General features: G+C 33.7%; 1 protein-coding gene across 9 annotated transcripts in view; it reads left to right on the top strand.

Moving 5' to 3' along the window:
- Positions 1–17322, top strand: part of UBR3 (ubiquitin protein ligase E3 component n-recognin 3) — a 222767-nt gene that overhangs the window by 87919 nt on the left and 117526 nt on the right. For all 9 annotated transcript variants that reach the window (XM_036253642.1, XM_036253634.1, XM_036253638.1 and 6 more), the window contains exons 11-19: positions 2922–3008; positions 4918–4983; positions 5066–5155; positions 6757–6885; positions 7528–7580; positions 7680–7813; positions 8136–8221; positions 9567–9708; positions 12412–12508. In XM_036253642.1, the coding sequence (XP_036109535.1) occupies positions 2922–3008; positions 4918–4983; positions 5066–5155; positions 6757–6885; positions 7528–7580; positions 7680–7813; positions 8136–8221; positions 9567–9708; positions 12412–12508 (884 nt within the window). The remainder of the gene's footprint in view (positions 1–2921; positions 3009–4917; positions 4984–5065; positions 5156–6756; positions 6886–7527; positions 7581–7679; positions 7814–8135; positions 8222–9566; positions 9709–12411; positions 12509–17322) is intronic.

The following is a 17322-nucleotide window of genomic DNA, read 5'->3' as shown; positions in this document are numbered from 1 at the left end:
TCGGCCTGCGGTCCTGAGAGACCCGGGTTCGGTTCCCGCTAAGGGCATGTACCTCGGTTGCAGTTTGTCCCCGGCCCTGGTCGGTTGTGCGGGTGGCAGCCACTCAATGTGTTCCTTTCGCATCGATGTTTCTCTCTCTCTCTCTCTGTTCCTCTCTCTCCCTCCCACTCTACCTGAACAAAAAATGGAAGGATGTCCTCGGGTGAGGATTAAAAAAAAAAAGGGAACTTCACCTGATAGCTTACTTTGTATGATTGCCCTGAATGCTGTTTGGTTCTTGAAAATCGTAAGAGCTAGTTAAACAAGTAGTACTAGATTGATTAATAATAGATAAAGGATTGCTCATTTCTAGAACATTACTAATTTTTGCTTTTTGAGCAGAACAAGCTATAAAATCTCCACCTAGTGGCAACTTTGGGTTATTGTAGACTTGACAGAAGTTGAGTTTGGCCATGGCTGTCTGGGATCCTTCACTTGTCAGACATAGTGCTAGACTATTACACAGAGCATTTTATAATACATTATTTCATTTGCTTCGTCGTAACAGTACTAGGAGGTAGGGAATATTAATCCAGTTTTACATATGAAGAAATAGAGACTCATAAAATTTAAGTAATTTGGCAAAGATAATAAAACTAGCAAGTAGTTAGCATGCATACTAAATTTTAGCAAGTAGTTAGCATGCATACTAAATTTTAGCAAGTAGTTAGCATGCATACTAAATTTTTCTTTTTGGGAAGATGGGAGAGAGATAATCTGAATAGATTATTAGATATGCTGTATTTAGGAACAGAATTAACTGGCCACTTTTTAAGAGTCTTGATACCCATTTTTAAAATTGTTCTTCAGAGGATTGAGTCAGTTCACACTAGTGTCAAGAAGGGTAATCCTTTGCCCAAACCCTTGATAAAATGGGAGAACATTTGGTTTTAAAAGTTTCTTTAATCATGAATTATCTGCCTGTTTAGTTTGGTTATGACAGATTATTTATGGTAACTTATAAGTGCCATTAAATTTTTTTCTGTAAGAAATGGGGAACAAAGTATATAAAATAATATTTAATAGGTTAAAACAGGGTGAGTATTGGCAAGGAAATGAGATAAGTGATATTTGGTCTGGATGATAGTAGAAATAGGTGGAAATAGGAGTGAATTTATGCAGTAATACCTAGGACATGGAGACTGAGCAGGATGAAGGACAAATCAACAATGGATATGAAACAGCTTTCTTTAATGGCCTAGAGTAATTTACATATGTAAAATATATTTACATATACAATATATTTAAAATTCACCGCCCTGGCCAGTTTGGCTCAGCGGTTAGAGCGTCGGCCTGCGGTCCGGAGAGACCCGGGTTCGGTTCCCGCTAGGGGCACGTACTTCGGTTGCAGTTTGTCCCCGGCCCTGGTTGGTCGTGCGGGTGGCAGCCACTCGATGTGTCCCTTCACGTCGATGTTTCTCTCTCCTTCCTCTCTCTCCCTCCCACTCTATCTGTACAAAAAATGGAAAATATCCTCGGGTGAGGATAAAAAAGAAAAAAAAAAAATTCACCATTTTAACCTTTTTAAAGTATACAATTTAGTAGTTTATAGAACATTCAGAAAGTTACACAACCGTTACCACTAATTCCAGAACATTTTCATCACCTTCCACTCCTCCCCTCAGACCTCCCAATTCCAGCCTCTTCTCTTCCCCTGGACACCATTGAGCTCCCTTCTGACTGTATGAATTTTCCTAATCTGTACATTTCATATAAATGGAATCATACAATATTTGGCCTTCTGGCTTCTTTCATTTAGCATAATGGTTTCATGGTTCAACTGTGTTGTAGCATGTATCAGTTCGTATTTCATTTCTTTTTATGGCTGAATAGTATTTCATTACATAGATATACCAGTTTTACATATCCATTCATGGGTTGATTCTATTTTCTTTTGGCTACTATGAATATTGCTTCTGTGGACATTTGTATAGAAGTTTTGTGAATATCTATGCTTTTAATTCTCTTGGGCATATGAGAGTAGAATTGCTTGGTAATTCCATGTTTAACTTTGAAGTGGCTATACCATTTTACATTCCCACTAGCAGTGTATGAGAGTTTCAGTTTGTATTCTTGTCAATACTTTTTACTTTATATTTAAGAAATTATACCTATCCTAGTCTTTGTGGATGGTATCTTATCGTGGCTTTGGTCTGTATTTTTCTAATGACTGATAGTGTTGAGCATCTTTTCATGTAAATGTCTATTCAAATTCTTTGCCCATTTTATTTTTACAAAGGCTATTGTGATTTATTTTCCCATTTAACTTAATACTTGCCTATTTCACTGGATCCATTTCTCCATAAAACATTAGTAGTGCGTACTTTTCCTTTTTTCTTCTAAATACTGTTGCAAACAAAGATATTTACAGGCTACTTACAGTACTCTTATGTTCTGTCCTTTTTATTTTTGTTGTAGTAAAATATATATGACAAAATTTACCTCTTTAACCATTTTTAGGTGTTCAGGTCAGTGACATTAAGTACATTCATGGTATTGTGCAAACATGATCATTATCCATTTCCAGAACAATTTATCATCCCCAAGAAACTCTGTACCTATTAAACAATAACACTAGGGAACTTATAATATTTGGGGGATGTCTTGAAATGGAACTTGATTTATATCACATAAATCTATTTCAGCTTTGATTCATTTTAAGGAATATATAACAGGTAGCAGATTGTGTTCTTTAATTTTCATAATTGTCACTGTTACTATTAGTTTGTTAAGGGATGATTTCTTGTAAGGATAAATGTAGTTATTTTGAAAAAAAATTTCACCATTATATATACAATGCATATAACTTATTATGTATTGCATATAATTTGAAGTTGAAAATATACATATATATGCTGAAAATTTATATAACATTATTTTAGGAAACTCAAGAATATACTCGAAATGTTGTTAGATATTGCCTTGAAGCTCTTCAGGACTGGTTTGATGCCATTAACTTCGTAGATGAGGTATGTATATTTTTGATATATGTAAAAGCATTTAAGAAAAGAATTGTTAGATTTTATTTAACATTGAAAACAATGAGTATGTTTTCATAGGACAAGGGAAAGAAGTCAGAGTGAATAATCATTAAGTTTTAAAAAAGAAGTGGGAGACCAGTTCTTTGACATTTAGGCAGTTCCACGGTGCATTAATCATGTTTGCCTATTTCCTAGAGGGGGCATAATTTTCTTTTTCTGTGCTTAAATGTGTATATCTCAGTATTTCTCAGGAGTAAATTAGTTTTACTTAAGAGGTAAAAGTGACAGTGCAAATATGAATAAGATGGGAGAGATTGATGGTAAGGGTATCACAACTTTATTAATTGGTCATTATTCTTGTACGGGCTTGAACAAAGATGATTATTATTAAAAATGAATTGAGACCAGTTGGCAAAAAACGTGCTCTATGTGAATTAAACAAGGGCTTGCTTCTAATTAGTCAGCCAAGTTTACTCTCAGAAGCCCCTTTAATTCCTCTTATGAAGTGGCATTGCAATATGCCATATGTGGAAGGAAGACTGTGTTTCAGACTACTTCACCTTTCCATGTGCTGAACCCAGACAGATGGAACTTCTGCTGTCTTTTTTATTTTTATTTTTGCAAAACTGAAACTATACCTATTAAATTCCCCTCTCTTATTCCCTAACCTCTACCCCACCATTATACTTTCTGTCTCTATGATTTTGACTAAGTACTTCATATAAGTGGAGTCACATAGTATTTGTCTTTTTGTGTCTGGCATATTTCACTTAGCATAATATCCTCAAGATTCATCCATGTTGTAGCATGTGTCAGAAATGTCTTCCTTTTTATGGAAGGCAAACTTTTATTTTTTTAGAATAATTTACTGTATACTTTTATTCACATTTTGAGGAGGATGTTACTCTCATATTGTATTTGAAAAAATTCAGGGATGTTGACATGTTGCTGCTCTTTGTAACTCTATACTGATACTACATTAGCATAATTATCTGAATGTTCTGGATAAGATTTTTTTAACACAAAAAAACCTGACTAAAATTGATAAAAGCATTAAAATCAAATAATAGCTTTTTAATTTTTTATTTTTCTTATTTGTTTAAAAAAGAAACTGTTGTGTACTTTTGCCCTATAGTGATGGCGTGACCCATGGGATTCACAGATTTAAAATACAAATGTTATAATATTCACAAGGATGCCAAAGGTCCCTAAGATATGCTGTACTAAGCTTATTTATGGAGGCTGCGTGTTCGGCACTGATATGGGGAGCATCTCACCTAGCTCATGAAGGAATCTAGGCAAGCACTTCACCTGTACTCAATTTAGGACTGTAGTCAGAGCCTCTTAGCACTCTGAATGTAACAGTGAAGTCCAGACTACCTCCTTCTACTTGTTAGGAAGTTACTTAAGTTTTCTAAGCTTGAATTTCCCTTTTTATAAAATGAGAATATTAATAGTTTCTACTCCAGAAGACTTCTGTGAGGATTAAGTGGGGTAATGAATAAAGTGGGGGACTGGCACATGGTAAGTGCTCAATGACTGTTAGGTGCAATTATTGTTCTTATTACTATTATGTGTTTGGTATGCATGCATTTGAAGATTCCCAAATGGCCTGCTATAAAGGGACATCTCTCCTATCTCTTGTTCTGTGCTAAGTGCTTCAGAGGATTCAGAGTTAAGTAGTATACAATTTCTGCCTTCCAGGAATTTATATTTAGGTGTTAAAAATGGAATAATTTTATCTACAGTGGTTTTTTAAAGCTGTATCTTCTAAAATTTTAAGTTTTGATTAAAATGTATAGGAGTAAATCAAGGTAAAAGTGTGGTTTCAACATTTTAAAACCTTCTTTGAACTTATGTAAAACATTATTTGACTTGGGGATTTTGTTTATTCCAGCCCGCACCTAACCAAGTCACTTTTCATCTGCCACTACATCGTTACTATGCTATGTTTTTGAGTAAGGTAAGACTTTCATTAAACAAATACTTTTTTTAATACTAGAAAATTAGTATTAAATTAGTAACTATTTAATTGTTATTTGTAGGCTGTGAAATGTCAAGAACTAGATTTGGATTCTGTTTTACCAGATCAGGAAATGTTAATGAAACTAATGATTCACCCACTCCAAATTCAAGTACGTATTCACGCTTTTAAAGCATTTTGAATTCAATTCTTTGGTTAAGTGATTCTTTCTTTATTTTATTTTTATGCCATTACCATTGTATTAATAGCCAAAATGTTTCAAAAAATTTATTAAACTTAGTTTTGATATTTTTGCCAGATTATATATAAGTATTTTTGCTTTTATGAGATTTATATTTATTTATAGTTTTCCCAGGAATTCTTTGAAGGGGAACTTTATAGCACTGTTTTGGAGGTCAGTAGACCTAATGGATTCTAGCCTTGGTGCCACCACTATTTTATTATCCACATTGTTTGGGGTAATGCACCTACTTGATTCTTACTTTCCTCGTCTGAAAGTGAGAGGATAGAGGTGTTAGCCTGGATAAGCTCTATGGCTTCTTTCAGTTATAACACCATAATTTTGTGGGCCAACTTTTATTTATGTACATTAAAGTTTGTTTTTCTGGCAGTTTTAGATTTGTTAGTCATTATTGAACTTTAACTCTGGGCTTTAGGAACAAATAAGAGATGAAGTTATGATTGTGTTAAGTTTTAATTGATATAGGACATAAATACATGAGGAATTAAATATTAATATAGTAAGGAAATTTATTCTAATCTGACCCTCTCTTATCTGCCAGTTATTTGGAAAGTGACTAGTTTGCATTGAAGGTTGAGTTAGGGTGAATTACAGATTTAGGTCATATTTATTGACTTGGAACACTTAGCTTTGTTTTATGCTTATTCCTATGTTCTTTAAACATTATATATGGCTTTTTTTTGAGGAGGGAAAAGTTAAATATAAGTGTCACTGATTTCTTATGAAAGATTTCAGTGAAAATTACTATAAATATGTCCAGAAGTCATCATGGAAAACTAACTCACATATAAAATTCCCAAAAAAGGGGCTGTATAGAGCAGTTAAAAATTTGAAAGTATACATTTGAATTAAATATCTAAATGAACAATGGATAGAATGTCAGGCTTGTATCGTAAGTCGTAAAATATTTGAAATAAATGTTAAATATAACACAATTTTATTTTATTTTTAAAATTTTTTATTTTTCCCATCATCATTTATCCCCTCTATGCCCTTTTATACTTCCCCTAACCCCCCAACCAGTCAACTGTTGTCAATGTCCATGAGTTCTCTCTTTTTTTTTCCTCAGTTCCTCCACCCCCCCATCCCCTACCCCCACCCCTCAAGCTGTCTGCCTGCTTTCCGTCTATGAGTCTGTCTCTATTTTGCTTGGTAGTTCAGTTTGTTCATTAAATTCCACATATGAGTGAAACCATGTGATACTTGTCTTTCTCTGACTGGCTTATTTCACTTAGCATGACCTTTTCCAGGTCCATCTATGCAGTTTAAAAGTGTAAAATGTTCTTCCTTTTTATGGCAGAGTAGTATTCCATTGTGTAAATGTACCACAGCTTTTTTATCTATTCATCTACTGATAGGCACTTGGACTGCTTCCAGATCTTGGCTATGGTAAATAATGCTGCAGTGAACATAGGGGTGCATATATCCTTTTGAATTAGTATAACATGATTTTATAAAGAGTGAATTTAGATGACTTCTTTCTCCAATTTACATAATTTTTATTTTACTAGGCAAGTCTTGCCGAAATCCACAGCAATATGTGGGTAAGAAATGGTCTGCAAATCAAAGGACAAGCCATGACCTATGTTCAGTCTCATTTCTGTAATTCCATGATTGATCCTGACATTTACCTATTACAGGTAAGCCAGCTTGATAGTACAGATGTTGCACTTTAGAAGTATCTCATTTGTACCTGCAGCATTCTAATATAGAGAGATGACTAAATGACAACATGGAGAGGTCATTACTATTGAAAGAAGAATTTATTACTTACATTTGCCAAGAGAAGGGGCCATGCCACATCACGCAGTACCACAGAGCATTAGATCTGTTCAGAATGCAGAAGCAGGAGCAAGGGGAAATACTAGAGCAGAACTTTTTTTTTTTTTTCACAGCAAAGGTAAGTCAGGGCAGGGGAAACACTTTAGGGTGGGTTTTGGGGCATAGGGGCTGTCCCCAGTTATCTGGTACCTGGTCCTAGTTTAGTGTAGGGGGAATATTGGCTTGGTGTGTGAAAGTTAGATAAAGGGGTGACTGACTTGTATATAAAAGGCTGGCTCCCAAATAAAATTGTTTACTATTATTAGGAATTAGCTCACCATGAGAGGGATAGTATCTTCCTGGGTCTATGAGGCCTCCCCAAGATTTCAAAACATAATAAGATACAGAATATTAAAAACAAAACAAAACAAACATGATTGATTGAGAAATAAAACCGAATATTGAGAAATAAAGTTGGTGGTTTATTATATTTATTTATTTATTTGTTTTGTCTTTTAAAGGTTTGTGCTTCTAGACTTGACCCAGATTATTTTATTTCATCTGTCTTTGAAAGGTAAGCATAATTTTATTAAGACAGGTATCAGGAAGTATTTGAAATTTAAGTTAATTTTGTTTTAACATTCCAAAAATTTGTCTCAAATATTTCTTATAGATTTAAGGTAGTGGATTTGCTGACAATGGCATCACAACATCAAAACACGGTACTTGATGCAGAGCATGAGAGGTCGATGTTAGAAGGCGCTCTTACATTTCTTGTGATTCTTTTGAGTCTTCGTTTACATTTAGGTAAAAACAGTAATTCTAATACTTGATTATTATCTGTTCTCTTCCCCTTCCTCTCCCTCCTGGCTTATGGAAAAAGGAAGGAATGTGGACATATTTAAACAGTGTTTCAAACTTGACATGTTGTGCAGTTGATACTTTTTAGAATATTCTTTAAAACACTCCTAAGGAAACTGCAAAGTGCAGGGTAGTTAAAATGCAGCTGTATTTGGGGCTCTTTAATCAACTGATTTTTGGTAAAACAGTTTAATAAAATGTGTAATAAGTTGTTTCTTTATAATTTGTGTATGTTAAGATTTATTAATTCTGTTTTTAATTATTTTAGGAATGTCTGATGATGAGATACTTAGGGCAGAGATGGTAGCCCAGCTGTGTATGAATGACAGGACACATAGTTCATTGCTGGACCTCATATCCTTTTAATGGTTTAATTTTCTAATGATTGCAGGATCTAAATAATAGTTAATTTTTATGGATTAAAGATATATCACCTTTTTGATTAGAAAAAAAATTGGAAGTTGAAAACCAATATAGAAAAAAAGAACTCCAATTGTTCGTTCAACTGTATGTTTGGGGCTAGTGGCAGATGTTTTTGCCTCTAATTGTTGCCTCTCAGGGAACTCTTAGGCCTGTGTTAGACCTCAGGACTAATGGCTCTGGGCACCCAAGGATATGTATGACCTTCTAGGACAGCATTTGTGAAAGAAAGCTGAACACCTTATAAAAGGCACATCAGTCTACTTTATCTTATAGCCTGGCTGTAATTCACTGTTAAAATGTAGAGGTTTATAATTATTATTACCAGGGTTTTAAACATTCTGAGGACATTTTCTTAGAATTTAGTCTTAAATCAAGAGGTTTTTAAGGGCAAGGACTATTGTCCACAAACTTTGAAAACTTATGGTTTCTTGTGTAGGACTGAGTATGCAGTAGACACATTATTTTTTGTTATTGTTAACAATAAATACAGTTTTAGACCAAGATCATCATGTTATTTTGTGATAAAATTTATTTTGTAAATTTTTGACTAAATTTACTTTGTATATTATGAATATGTTTGGAATAATTTGCTACAGTTTTGTGAAATAACTCCAGTTGGAATGCCTGTTTGATAACCTTGCAGATTTTCATAAGCAGTATCAATTTGGTGTTGTTTTATGATTTCTTTTAACAATTATATACTGTGTATCAGTACTGTAATACAGCAAAAGCATTCTTGTAATTTTGAATTTAAAAGAACTGTACATTTTAATATGAAACCAGTGGGAAAGAATCAGTGGTTTTCTGGTTTTCTTATTTAAAAAAATTTGCTTAGCATTGTTTTCTTTTTAATTTGAGAATGACACTTTGTGGTTTTTGGAAAAACAACCTTTACTCATAAAAATCTTGGTTAATTTTGAATCTACTGTCTTTGATTTTCTAAGGGAAACCACACATCTGCAAAATGATGAAAATATAAATTTTTAACAATTTTTTATTTTTCTGAAATTTGATTAATTTGTTTTGGGGAAATAGACTTGGGAACCACTGCAACATACAATTTATTGGTAGGCTTCTAGATTTAAAATATTCTAAAAATTCACAATTAATAAATAGTTGTTATATTGTTATGTAGCCCTCTCGTGGCCAACTTTATGTATTACAGGCAATTACTCTGCCTTTTTTAGCAAGAACAATTAGAAACCAGGGTACCTTGGTAAGATTATAAAGCTGGCTTTTAGTCATGAATTTTTTTTTTTCTTGACACATACATCATATTCCAGAAAATCCAAATCCTAAAAGTGGCATTATTCCGGGCAGTTACAGCTTTGAGTCAGTTTTATCAGCTGTAGCTGATTTTAAGGCTCCTGTTTTTGAACCTGGAGGTTCTATGCAACAAGGCATGTATACTCCTAAAGGTACGTTTATATACATAAACATTCATTTTAATCTCAGTTTTCCTGAAGGTGAGTTGTGTATACTGAAAGAAAAAATTTTGCCTTTTATTTATTCAGCTTTGAGTTTTTTCTTCAACTTTCTTATAGATATATGTTTGTCTTTCAGGGTATACAGTGATATTGTTTCCATTTATTTACAAATCTATGGTTTTATATTATAATAAGCTTTTTAGATTACCCTAAATTATAGAAGGACTGTATATATGAACTGTATCTAGTTCATTTTTATAAGTGAATGAACTGTAAATAAAACACAAATTATAAAATAAAATATATACTTAAAAACATTTTGGATGTATTTGCTTTCTAAATTAGATTTGGAAATAGTTTTCACTACCCAAATTTTAATTTGAAACAGTTAAAATTAATATCTATATAGACTATTGAAGCATTTTCTTACATTTTGAACCTGTATAAATACATAGAATTCTTTTCCTTAAGTGGTTGATTTTCTGTTTCCCTCTGGATTTATAGATGACATGTTTGACAAGAGCCAGAAGTAGGTGGAGTCTTGATTCACAGTCTTTTTTCTTTTTTATGTTCACATTTTCACTAATATAAGTTAAAATTTTGAAGGAAGCAGCAGCTTGACCCCCTCAGCACTCGTCTACATGAAAAACTGATGCCCACTTTGAAATTTTAAATAGCATGTACTGTGTTTGTAAAACACAGCAGAATAAGCCTTATCGTGTGGGAATTTTCAGGGAGTTTTCAGAAGTAGAAAGAACAATCCAGAGTCTTTGGTTGGAATATATTTCATTAAGGAGAAAGCAGTTTTACTTTGTTGCAGAGAACATTTTGTATCTAAAATTTAGATGAGCTTCCAAGTGGAATGATATTCTTATATAGTGTAGTGCCCCTATTAAAGTGTGAGGTGAGGTTTGCGTCTGTAAGACTCACTTGTGGTCCTTATTGAAAACACAGATTCTGCCTGGCTGGTGTGAGTCAGTGAATTGAGTGTCATCCCACGGACTGAGAGGTCCTGGTTCGATTCCCAGTCAGTGGACATGCCTGGGTTGCAGGCTTGATCCCCAGCAGGGGGTGTGCAGGAGGTAGCTGATCGATGTTTCTCCTTCACATTTGATGTTTCTCTCTCTTAAAAAAAAATCAATAATAATAATAATGATAATAGTAAAGATGTTTAAAAAAGAAAACACAGGTTCCTATGCCTCAGCCAAATCTGCTCTCATTAGGATCTCTGTGGATGCATTCTGGGAATATGCTTTTATTTATTTATTTATTTATTTATTTATTTATTTATTTATTTATTTTTGGTTAATCCTCAGCTGAGGGTATTTTTCCATTGATTTTTTTTTAGAGAAAGTGTAAAGGAAGGAGGGAGGGAGGGAGGGAAGGAGACAAACAACGATGTGAGATTGGTAGTTTTGTTTTGTTAATCCTCATCCAAGGATATTTTTTTCATTGATTTTTTTTTTTTTTTTAGAGAGAGTGGAAAGGATGGGGTAAGGGGAAGAGAGGGAGGGAATAAAGGAGGGAGGGAGGGAGGGAGGGAGGGAGAGAGAGAGACAGAGAGAGAGAGAGAGAGACAGACAGACAGAGACATTAACGTGAGAGACACATCGATTGGTTGCCAGGGATCGAACTTGCAACCAGGTACGTACCCTTGATCTGGAATCAAACCTGAAACCCTTCCGTCCTTGGCCTGGTGCTCCAACTGCTGAACCCAACTACCCAGGGCAAGAAATATGTTTGTTTGTTTTTTTAAACATTATAAGATTGTCATATACAATTAAGTTTTAGATACTGAGATGGAGTGCTGGGCATTTGAAGATTAGAGTCAAGAAAATGGGTCATATTCAAATACAGTATTGAGTTGTATTAGCTAGTTGTGTGATGTTGAGAAAGTCAGTATTTTATCTTTGGAATTGAATTATTTGTGAAATAAATGCTTTTTAAGCCTTTAAAAAATGATTAAACTCTTTTAATTTTGGGGAACTCAACCTTAAGTTAATCTGTTACACAGAACTGATAAAAGCAGCTTTGCCCTTGTATTTTTTTTTTAAATCCTCGCTTGAGGATATTTTTCCAGTGATTTTTAGAGAGAGTATAAGGGAGGGAGAGAGAATGAGAAACATCAATTGGAGAGAGACATTGATCGGTTGCCTCCCACATTACCCCTACCGGGGCCAGTGATTGAACTGCAACCTAGGTACATGCCCTTGATCAGGAATCGAACCCGGGACGCCTTGGTCTGAGGGCTAACGCTCTAAGCACTGAGCCAAACAGGCCAGGGACAAAGGTGATTTTTTTGAGGTGGGGGACTTAATCCTCACCCAAGGATATTTTTTCATTGACTTTTAGGTATAGTGGAAAGGAGGGAGGGAGGGAGGGAGGGAGGGAGGGAGACAGAGGGATAGAGAGACAGAGAAACATCCATGTGAGAGAGACATAGTGATTGGTTGCCTCCCTCATACCCTGGTCAGGGCAGGGGATCAAACCTGCAACCCAGGTACTGGCCCTTGACTGGGAATTGAACCCTGGACCCTTGTTGGGCGGGCTGATGCTCTAACCACTGAGAATGCCGACCAGGGCAAATTATCCCATTTTAAAAATTTAAAATACACTTAAATGTAATTAGTCATCAGAGATTGACTTTATTCCTATGAAGTCAGTGTTTTGTTTCTACTTTCTTTTGAATAATAGCTGAAGTCTGGGATCAGGAGTTTGACCCCGTCATGGTCATTCTTCGAACAGTTTACCGTAGAGACGTGCAGTCTGCAATGGACAGATATACAGCATTGTAAGTTCATTAGATTGATTAGTATAATAATGGATATTTTGTATTTATATACAAAAATTTTCATTATAACACAAATGTGATATGCTCTCATTAAAGTATGTTCTCAATCTAAAGAGGAGAGAAAATATTTTAAGATTAAAAAAAATAATCTGGCTGAAATGTATGTTCTCAAGATCTTGATCTAAAGTCTGATTTTAATCTGATAAAAATAAATTTTATAAAACTTCAATAAATATAAATAAAAAAGTAACAAACTTATTTAAAATGTTGCTATTTGACCAGTGGAATTCAAAGCTTGGTTTTGTGTTGTTCTACTTTTAAACCACTAGAGGAGGCACAAGTTTTAAGAGAATAAAATGGTCTCACATCAGAGATGATGGGTATCTACAAAAAGTGTGGTAATATTACTATAACTGGAAAAATAGACAAAGTAAAATGAATTTTACTTGTAAGTTTTTAAAATAGTTTAAAATGTTCATGTTTACAGAAAATAAAGTTTTGAAGGATATCTTTTTAATTCAATTTTGTATGTTATTGTTGTGGATTATTTTAAATGTACTAAGTCCACCTATTTTTAAACCTCAGTAATTAATATCAGTAATTAATATTATATTTCTGAACATCATAGGTGATCATCTTTTATTTCTGTTTTTCTAAAGCATAAGTTAAACATTTAAAAAACAAGTTTAAAAATATATAGATGTCTTTAATTTGGAGAAAAGAATGTGTCCAGATAACTATCAAAGTGTAAATGTATTAGATATAACTGAAACTTCTTTTTTGCCAACACTTTGCAATAATAGAGATATGTTGAATTTAAGATTTATTTAAAGAAAGTTTATAGTGCCAAATTTTAGCATACAACCCCCCAAAACAAAACAAAAACAAAGCCTAGTTTACCCATCAGCCTCTCTCTCTATTGGAGATAGTCTGATGTTCGTTCTCCTTTCTCTGCTTTCTTAGCAGTTTCTTTCTGTGTTTATCATGTGGTTTTGTAACTGCTTGTAGGCTTTTATTCGACTGTTAGTTCCTTGAGGGAATATACTTTTTGTCTGTTTATCTCTTTTACATCTTCAGTAACTTTCTCATGGTTGGCACATAGTAGGCATTCAGAATATCTTTTTTGAATAAATTTGAGTGGTTCACATTGAAAAATTAAAAAAATGGGCAGGAGGAAGCATTTGCATGTAAAAAACTAATGTGGCCTTTTTTCCAGGAGGCAGTGGTGGTGGCTGGTCATTTGAGTATTATATAAGAATTAAATGAGTAGTAAATTTTATTCTTTTTTATTTTGTAATAAATAGAAATTTGGACTGGGATTGGGCTGAAACTTACAAAGCCTTGAAAGTCACTAAACAATGTAATCAGTTTTAAAGGGGAAATTTTATTTAACAATACACATTTATTGAATGCTTGTTACAAGCTCGGCCCTCTGTAAAGCAAACAGAATTGCATCTTTTATTTTTACATAGCAGACTTTTAATTGATCTCATTTAGACCTGTGGTTTTCAACTAGGGGTGATTTTTGTCCTCCACAGACATTTGGCATTGTCTGAAGACTGGGAGGGTTGTTACTGACATCCAGTAGAGGCTAGGTCTGCCCCCCAAACAAAGAATTATCTGGTTCCAAATTTCACTGGTGTCAAGGTTGAGAAACCTGGTTTAGATCTATACTGACATACAGGTAATCTTTTCTGTTTGCAGGTTATCTGTGTTTTTTAATCTATTTTGTGTTATTAGTTGTTTAGAACTGTATCATGTTTTTACAGCAACTTCACATAGTCAGAGAAAACCATATCCTCAGAATTATTTTTATCTATTTTTCTTTTTTCCTATTTTGCTCTTCATTTTTTCTAATTCACCCATTTCCTCCATTTGGCTTTGAGTTGCTATACCATATTTTTATAGTTTCTTAGAAATATTTCTGAAGTGCTGGAGTGTTTCTTTGCAGTTTGAAATTTTTTGTTTTACAAGAAATGTGTATTTAAATAAAGCAACAATAACAGATAACAAGTACACTCTCCAGGTTCAGAGTAAAACTTTTAAATTATTGTTTAATAAATTAATCTTTCAAAATTCATGTGTAATCTGTTATATTTATCTAATAATATTTTGTATAAAGTAAATGTCATATCTAGAAAGAAATGTGTTTCTATGGGAAACTTAATTTTTTTAAAGTTTATTTTGTATGTGAAATATAACATCTACTTCCTTTATATTTTATATATCTTCCTTTATATCTTTTATTTGCTGTATTATTTGACTATAAAATTGACTGTTTTGGTTCTTATTAGAGCACAACTGGGAATTAACTCTAAATTGTAGGACTTAATGTTACTTGGCTATTGGTCATTTTTATTTTCTTTTAGTTTTAAGGGACAAAAAGTAGGTAAGCTAATTTTACTGAGTGTGATCTTTATATTTGCAAGAAGTCAATTGAGAGGTCTTTTGAAGAATAGAATAATAGTAAAAAAAATTGGATAAATGAAAACTGTTATATACTCAGAATCTCTCTTAGTGCTAGGCAGTTTGTAGGCAGTCAGTAATTGTAAATGAATGAAAGGTAAATTTCTTTAAATTTTTGTGCTGAGAGTTTAAGTGAGACTAACCATTTGCTTTATGTGATATTTAAATGTTTAGAGTCTTAGGATCTTTTTGCTGGAAAAGGTCTTCAAGGTCTTTTTACCCAGGATCTGTAAAGTATCTTGGCGCCATCACTGGAAAAATGGGTTGGGCAGTATAGTAAGAGATGACTCATCCTGCTTCCCTCCTTCCCTCCCCATACTTTTTAACGGGTAGGTCAGTTTTCTAAAAAAAATTTTTTTTTAAATCCTCACCTGAGGATATTATAACATTTATTCTCAGACAGAGTGGGAGAGGGAGGAGGAGGGGGGCAGGGGAGGTAGAGAGGGAGCAGGAGAGAAAGAAACATTGATGTGAGAGAGATACATCAATTGGCTGCCACACACAGGACCCCACCCCGGGCTGGGGACAAACTGCAACCGAGGTACGATGTGCCCCTGGCCGGAATCAAACCTGGGGCTCCTCGGTCTGCAGGCCGATGCTCTAACTGCTGAGCCAAACTGGCCAGGGTGGTAAGTCAGCTTTGAAAGGGAAAATAAAAACAAGACAACAACAAAACAAACCAACACTTGGAAAACTATCCCTTTAATTCAGTGTTACATTTTACATATGAGGACATTGGCCCAGAGAAGTTCAGTGAAATATATTTGTTTATTGAAGTATTGGAACTGTTGTCTAGGCCATTTTGAAAAGACAAACATGATTTTTATACAGTGGCTGTTTTAACTTTATCAGAAAAGTAAATATTTTAAACTATAATTTCTGATATTTTTGTTGCTTCCCATCTCCCATCTTGAAGGTTAATGGCTGCTGGCCCATGTTTGAAAGTCATGATGTATGAGTTTATATATATACATAATTTTTGTCTCAAGCTAGTCAATAATTAGGTGTCAATTTGAGTCACTTAAAATTTTTTTTTGCTGTCATGTAGCTTTTCATTTGCATTATTCCATTAATGCTTTTGAAAAGAGCAGTCAAAATGATGTATTACCTGCTGCCTTGAACAAATATATAACCTTTATTTTTGACTCTTATATTAATATAGGTGTTTCATATTTAGGGACTCGTGTTTAAAACAAAAAAATAAACAAACTAAAAATTACTTCTCTGTGCTAAACAAAATAGAATAGTTGAAATATTTTATCATAAGCTATTGGGATTATTTTGAAAATTATGTCTATATGTAGCTACTGTACTATTATATGGAAAAATATATTTTAAAAAATACAAACTTAATTTTATGGCATCCTCTTTTTGAGTCATACATGCAATAATTTCTTTGGTATTATAATACTTTTTTTTTATTTTTAAGGCTTTCCCCACACATACATAATATCTGTTTCCTCTAAGTTGAATTTTCTTTGTTTATTGTCTAGTTTCCATGTTAGAGGCATTCTTCAGATGTCTGATAATTCTGGCTGTTTGTTGTGAAGAGCTTTCTCAGTGCATTGGTGGAGCTTGTACATTTTGAGTTTTAACATAGGGGTAATTTGGGCATGGTGTCTTAAAATGTCTACATGTCTGGGGTTTTGGGTTATCTTTTAGTTGATTTATAGGTTTATTTACTTTGTGATAAGTGATTGTGGTCTGTATATTAGTTCTTTTTGTATTTGTTGAGATTTACTTTGCATCTTATTTTGTCAATTTTTATAAATGTTCTAAGTGCACTTAAAATTATGTGTGTTCTCTAATTAATGAATGTCCTTTATTTGTCTTGGTTCAAGCCTGTTAATTGTGTGAAATACCTTCAGAATCCTTACAAATTTATTTTTCTTGGGTGTCCTGTTAGACATAAGTATGTTAATATCCTTTATTATGGTTGTGGATTTGTCAGTTTCTCTGTGTAATTCTCTCAGGTTTTGCCTTTTGTGTATTAACTCTGTTGTTACTGCATACAAGTTCATAGTTATCTTCCTGGGAGTCTGTTATTTAAGAGAGATAGACTTTCTTCCTTCTGCTCGTGAATTATCCTTTCATTGAGGGTAAAGCTTTTCAGGTCTCAGCTTTATGTGCGATCTCAGTTCCATCTCTGAGCCTTGTGTGAGTCCAGCACCTTGAGAGCTGCCTGCTCAGACTTTAAAACCATTAGCAAACTGTGTTAGTGCTTGTTAAGATTTTCCCCTCGGTACCTGGGGGAACTCTACTCTATTGTGATTTCAAATGTGCCTTCAAATGGTTATATTTTATGTTTTATCCAGCTTTCCCAGCTGTAGTGGGAAACTTTTAGGTAA

Source organism: Molossus molossus, unplaced genomic scaffold (genome assembly GCF_014108415.1).
Source record: "Molossus molossus isolate mMolMol1 unplaced genomic scaffold, mMolMol1.p scaffold_m16_p_11, whole genome shotgun sequence".
Taxonomy (NCBI): domain Eukaryota; kingdom Metazoa; phylum Chordata; class Mammalia; order Chiroptera; family Molossidae; genus Molossus; species Molossus molossus.
Note: the sequence above shows the minus strand (reverse complement) of the source record. Positions and strands in the feature narration are given on the sequence as shown.